The following is a 5,465-nucleotide window of genomic DNA, read 5'->3' as shown; positions in this document are numbered from 1 at the left end:
CCCTCAGGGCTCTCAGAGCCCTTCTGGGGTCTTTCCATTTGGACCCACCTCTCTTAGGTCCAGACCAGAGGTGGGAAGAGAGACCCTAGTTCTGCCAGGGTTTTGTTCAGGCTGCTGGCTCTGCCCAAAATGTCCTTCCCACACTCTTTACCTGGCTGCCTACCTGTCCTTTACTCATCAGCCCTGGTGTCACTTTTTTTTTTTTTAAAGATTTTATTTATTTATTTGAGAGAGAGCACATGAGAGGGGGGAGGTCAGAGGGAGAAGCAGACCCCCCGCTGAGCAGGGAGCCCGATGCGGGACTCGATCCCGGGACTCCAGGATCATGACCTGAGCCGAAGGCAGTCGCTTAACCAACTGAGCCACCCAGGCGCCCCTGGTGTCACTTTTTTAAGGTAGGAATATTTAGGAGAGGGATACAGAGAGCGAGTGCATGGTATGGAAGTGTTGCTTTATGGTTCGCACACAGGTCCTGCCCACGGACAAGTGCTGGTGGATGGAGCAGCCATGGTTATTATTCTCGAGATTGTGAGGATGTTATGAGGGGGATGATTTGAAGGGGCCTCTGCTCACCCCATCCCAGCCTGGTTTCCCTCTGCCTGGCTTTGCAGCTGTCCACCCTGGCTGCTGAGCTGTACCTCCTGCATGCGAATGAGGAAGGAGTCGATGAAGTCCCTCGGGGAGTTGGGGTCCAGGGTGCGTTGGTTTTGCTCCACCTTCTTGGCTATGAAGTCCTCCAGACCCTGCAGCTCCTTAAATGCCTGTTGCTGTGGCCCTGGCAGGTGCTTCATCACTGAATGGAACATTTCACAGAGCTGAGGATGGGGAGGGAAGAAAGGCAGGGAAGGGTAGTTGTTCACTGGCAAGTCCTGCTGGGAGCGGTGCCTTTCTCAGGGCAAGAAGGGCAGTGGGTTAAAAGCACCTGTCCAGGTATTTATGATTTATATGGAGCTTGATGGGAGGAGATATCTAAGTTTTCACGTGAGTTAAGTATGAGGGCCCTTGTCCCAGAATGTAGGTGAGATGGATTGGGACACATATCCAGGTTTCAGGTATTCAGGTGAGGCTGGATTGGAGAACACATCTAGGTGTTCAGATAATCAGGCAGGGTTGGGTTGGGAGACACATAGCTAGGTGTTTAAGCATTCAATTGGTCTCACAAGTTTGAGACAACTGTCCAGATATTTAGGGGATCTGAATTGGGGGCTTTTGTCCAGGTGTTCATGTATTAAGTGGGGCTGGTATACAGGTGTTAAAGTGGGGGGAGACACCTGTTCATGTGTTTTAGATATTCACATGGGCTGATAGGGGACACATCTGTAGGTGTTTGAGTGAGCTGGGTTGGGGGATACTTATTTCAGTATTTGGGGAGCAGTCTGTCCAGGTGTGTTTACACATTTAGGGAATCATTATTGGAACCTGCCCTGATGTTCAAATATTTAACTGGGCTTGTAGGTGGCACTTACTAGCTATTCTAGTGGGCCAGTGTGGGACACCTGTGTAAATATCAAATGATTCTGATGGGCTGGATTTTATAGCACCTGGTGTCTGGGTGTTTGGGAAGTTGGCTGGGGTGGTTACTTGTCCAGGTGTTAAGATATTCAGATAGAAAGATGGAATATCTTAATAGGGAGCAACTAACTGTTAGATATTAAGGTAAGTCCGGATGGGAACACTTGCCCAGGTGAGAGAGCTGGTATGAGGATGTGTTTCTTGTCTGCAGGCTCCGGTCACCATCTCCTCCTCCTCCTCCTTCTTTTCTTCTCCTTCTTCTCTTTCTCCCTCTCCCTTTCCCCTCCTCTCTCCCTCCCCTCTTTCTTTTTCTGCTTCTTCTCCTTCTTCTTCTTCTTCTCCACCCTCCTCTTCCTCTTCCTCTCCTCCTCCTACTCCTTCCTCTCCTCCTCCTTCTCCTCCTCCTCCTTCTTCTCCTTCCTCTCCCCCTCCCCTTCTTCCTCTTCCCTCTTCTTCCTCTTCCTCTCCTCCTCTTTCTCCTCCTCCTTCTTTTCCTTCTTCCTCTTCCCCTCCCCCTCCCCTTCCACCTCCTCCTCTTTCTCCTTCTTCTCCTTCTTTTCTCCTCCTCCTTTTCCTCCTTCTCTGTCCTCTTCCACTTCCCTGTCCCCTTCCTACTCCTTTTCTTCCTACTCCTTTCCTTCTCCTCCTCTGTCTTCTTCTTCTTCTTCTTCTTCTTCTTCTTCTTCTTCTTCTTCTTTTTCTTCTCCTTCTCCTCCTTCTCCTTCTGGTGAGGAGCTACTGTTGAGATATCCAAGTGTCTTTGGAAACTGGGTACTGGGCACCTGTCCTCTATTCTGGTGCAACTGTTCAGTTGTCCAAGAGTGGGGGCTGGTTTTGAGGGTACCCTACTATAGGAGGATGGGAGTTTAGGGCACCTGTCTCCATGAGGGAAAGCAATTGGTGGGTTGTGGTAGGGGTGTTATAGAGCCAGACTGGGATGGGTTACCTGCCCCATAGAGGTAGCTGTGAACTGGAAGCTTCCCAGCACCATACGCAGCAGTGACAGGAACTCTTTGTCCTCATAGTCAAAGCGGTCCCCAAAGACAATGGAGCTGATGACATTGGACACTGTTCGGCTCAGGAAGAAGGTGGGATCGATGAAGGCACCTGGGAAATGGGATGGGGTCAGGGAGAGACAGGGATTTGGGGGACCGTCAACTGGGCGGTCTGATGCCAGCCTGAGTATTGGAGGAGGGCACTGGAGTGAGGAACCAAACTTCCAGCACAAGATCCCAGAGTCTGGAGCCCAGATGCCTTCCCCCAAGCCAGTCCCCTTCCCGGAGGAGACAGCGTGGGTCCCTGTGGGTGTATGGCTCTTTCTTGTTCACTCCCAGGCCTGCTCACCGTGTGTGCCCCGAAAGGCTTCAATGAGGAAGCCCGCTTCCTCCTGGATGCGCTCCTCAATGCCGCGCTTGCCCACTCCAAAGTCCCGCAGCGTGGTGATGGAGAAGCGCCGGAGCTGCTTGGCGCGCTCCCCGTTGCTGAACGTCACCCCTGGTGAGGCAGGGAGGGGTGGAGACAGAGGTAGGCAGAGAGCAGGAGTAGAGAAGGATGGGTTGGGGGGTGAGGGAGACAGAGAGAGATACAACTGAGGGTCAGAGAAATACTGAAAGAGAGTTGGAAGAAAAGAATCAGGAGAGAGGCAAGGACACGGGGATGTAGGACCAGGGCTTCAAGGCAGAAATCCCAAGAGCTTCTCCCAGACCCAGAGGAAGAAGAGGCATCCATGAGAGAGAATAGGGAGATGGGCCGAGAAGAAGATGGGCCTAGAAGCAGGGGGAATAGAGACTGAGTCAAGCTAGAGAAGACCAAGGAGAGGCCACAATAACCAGGGATAAGGACAGAGGGAAGCAGGGGTAGAACTTGGCCACAGCCTTGGGCGGGTGAGGTCAGGAGAAGAACAGTGGGGAAACTGAGGCCATCAAGTCTGCCTGGCCACGCACCCCCACCCGGAGCTCCTCACCATAGCCTTTGAAGAGATAGTCGAAGGTGGCCTGTGCGCCTCGCCCGCTGAACTCCTCAGCCTGGTCCACCAGAGCCTCCTTCACTGCCTCGTGTCCACACAGCACCACGATGCGCCGGGGCCCCAGGTGGACCGTGAAGACTGGGCCATATCGCTCGCTGATCTGATGCAGGTGAATGCTTAGAGGCTGCGGCCCACACTGGGAACTGGCCCTGTGCCCAGCCCTCACCTACTGCATGCACTTCCCCCAGGTTCTGATACTGAAAGGCCTGGACATCCCAAAATCTGCTCTTTCTTATGTAGGACCCTGCTGGCCAACCTGCAAATTTCCACTTTCTTAAGACTCTGGTCCAACCTTGCCCATCCCCTGCCACCAAGTCCCAGCTCATTTAGGCAGGCTCCCAGCCCCACCCCCATTCCACCCATCCCCTGTCCTGACACCTTCATGAAGGAATCAGACATCTGCTGAGTGTTCAGTTGCAGGTAGTTCCCGATGAAGGGCAATGGGGTGGGTCCTGGAGGGAACTTCTCCCAGAGCTTCCTCTGCCTCCAGACAGACATCAAGACCATTGTGGTCAGGCAGGTGAGCAAAGCCACCAGAAGCAGCCCTGAGGCCAGCATGGTGGTACTGGGAGAGATGGTCAGATGGTGCTGACTGGGGTTGTTTGCCTTTATACGACCTGGGAGAGAAGGGTGGACTTTGGTCCTGTTTGTTAATTGCCATTTCACTTCCCAGCTACACTGCCTCCCCACCCCCACCCCCAGACTCACAGCTGAGCTTGGGATAAGCCAGCAAGGCAGGGAAGAGGGGAACTCAGGGAGATTAACAGAGAGTGGTCCCCAAGACTGAATGTGTCACGCCTCAGGAAGGGCCACCCCAAGTCTGTAGACTTGGGTGAAGCAGTAGACAAATTCTGAACCTTAAGATTTTAGAATATATAGATTCAGAGTCCTGAACTTTGGATTTGAGCTCAGAATGAGAATTGGCCCAAAAATTATGTATTAGGGCATCTTAGGAGAAAAGAATCCAGAGATCTGGGTTTAAGAGTGCTGGAATGGGACAGCATGTATGGCCATAGTTTTGGGATTTTTTCCTGAGGAGGGATGTACAGTTAAAGGTCTCTGGAGGGGAGATCCCAGGGAGTGGATCTGAGGGTCTTGGGGTGAGGGAGGACCCCTGGCTGTGATGGGGGGTTCCCAGAAGAAGTATACGGGAGTCCAGCAGGATCAAAGAGTCGGTACCTCTCCCAGGCTTTGACCGACCTTTGCTTTGGACACAGTACCTCCTCTGGTGCCCAGAATCCCCACTGGGACCTCAGAGCAAGGTCAGGATCAGTGTCATTGCCTGTCTGTGGTTGGGAAAGGGGTAGAAGTCCAGAGCCACGTTTAAGTGGAACCTTTCTAAGGAAGGAAGAGTAACTTGTGGTCTCCGTGGCAGAGGGCCTGGGAAGGACTTGGAAATAGTAATGACATCCACCCATATGGTGCCAAATAGTCCCAACTGTCTCAAGGGGCATAATTTACAGAAAGCCTCACCGGTCCTACCCAGGTCCCTGGGGGAGCTCACTAGGTTCATCATTTCCATTGTTGCTGTTAGTAGTCGTGCTACTAATGTTCCCCATTTGGTGTGTGAGAATACTGAGGACAGACAACAGAGGGTGGGCAGGGGCTCCTGTGTCTCCTGGTCTGCATGCTTACTCCCCCTTCCTGGGGCTGGGTTTCCCCGCCAGTGGGAGGGGGGCACTTGAGAAGAGGAGGTGGAGTGTGAGGGTGTGGGAGGTCCCTCTGGGGTTTGGCAGGGCTGCTGGCAGCAAACAGAGGGAGTGATGGCGGGAGAGGATTGGGAAAACTCCTGAGTGGGGAGAGAGCCAGGCCCTGGAGGCTGGAAGTGGGAGTGAGGGAAGATGGTAGCCCTGCTGTCCTTCCCCCAGCGACCTTCTTCCTTAACAATAGGGCGCTAGCCTTTGGCGAGCACTCATTGTGCAGAGCT

At 53.1% G+C, this 5,465-nt stretch overlaps 1 protein-coding gene across 1 annotated transcript; it reads right to left on the bottom strand.

Moving 5' to 3' along the window:
- Positions 1-388: 388 nt before the first annotated feature.
- On the bottom strand, positions 389-4,152 carry LOC102745206 (cytochrome P450 2A13). Its single transcript, XM_081809791.1, has 5 exons — positions 3,917-4,152; positions 3,476-3,638; positions 2,857-3,006; positions 2,459-2,619; positions 389-815 (listed from the first exon to the last, which is right to left on the bottom strand). Exons 1-5 carry the CDS (start codon positions 4,094-4,096, stop codon positions 570-572), a joined length of 900 nt encoding a protein of 299 aa, XP_081665917.1. The 5' UTR covers positions 4,097-4,152; the 3' UTR covers positions 389-569.
- Positions 4,153-5,465: the final 1,313 nt, after the last annotated feature.

Source organism: Leptonychotes weddellii, unplaced genomic scaffold, assembly GCF_054177405.1.
Source record: "Leptonychotes weddellii isolate Sample4059 unplaced genomic scaffold, ASM5417740v2 HiC_scaffold_13879, whole genome shotgun sequence".
Lineage (NCBI taxonomy): Eukaryota > Metazoa > Chordata > Mammalia > Carnivora > Phocidae > Leptonychotes > Leptonychotes weddellii.
This window is presented reverse-complemented; position numbering and strand designations above follow the sequence as displayed.

Bases quoted from the DNA above. Each gene is read 5' to 3' on its own strand.
- LOC102745206 (XM_081809791.1), bottom strand. From the start codon at position 4,096: ATGCTGGCCTCAGGGCTGCTTCTGGTGGCTTTGCTCACCTGCCTGACC. The intron at 3,639-3,916 runs GTGTCAGGACAG...CACCTGCATCAG, and splicing joins TGTCTGATTCCTTCATGAAG to ATCAGCGAGCGATATGGCCC. The intron at 2,620-2,856 runs GTGAGCAGGCCT...CCCATTTCCCAG, and splicing joins AGCCTTTCGGGGCACACACG to GTGCCTTCATCGATCCCACC.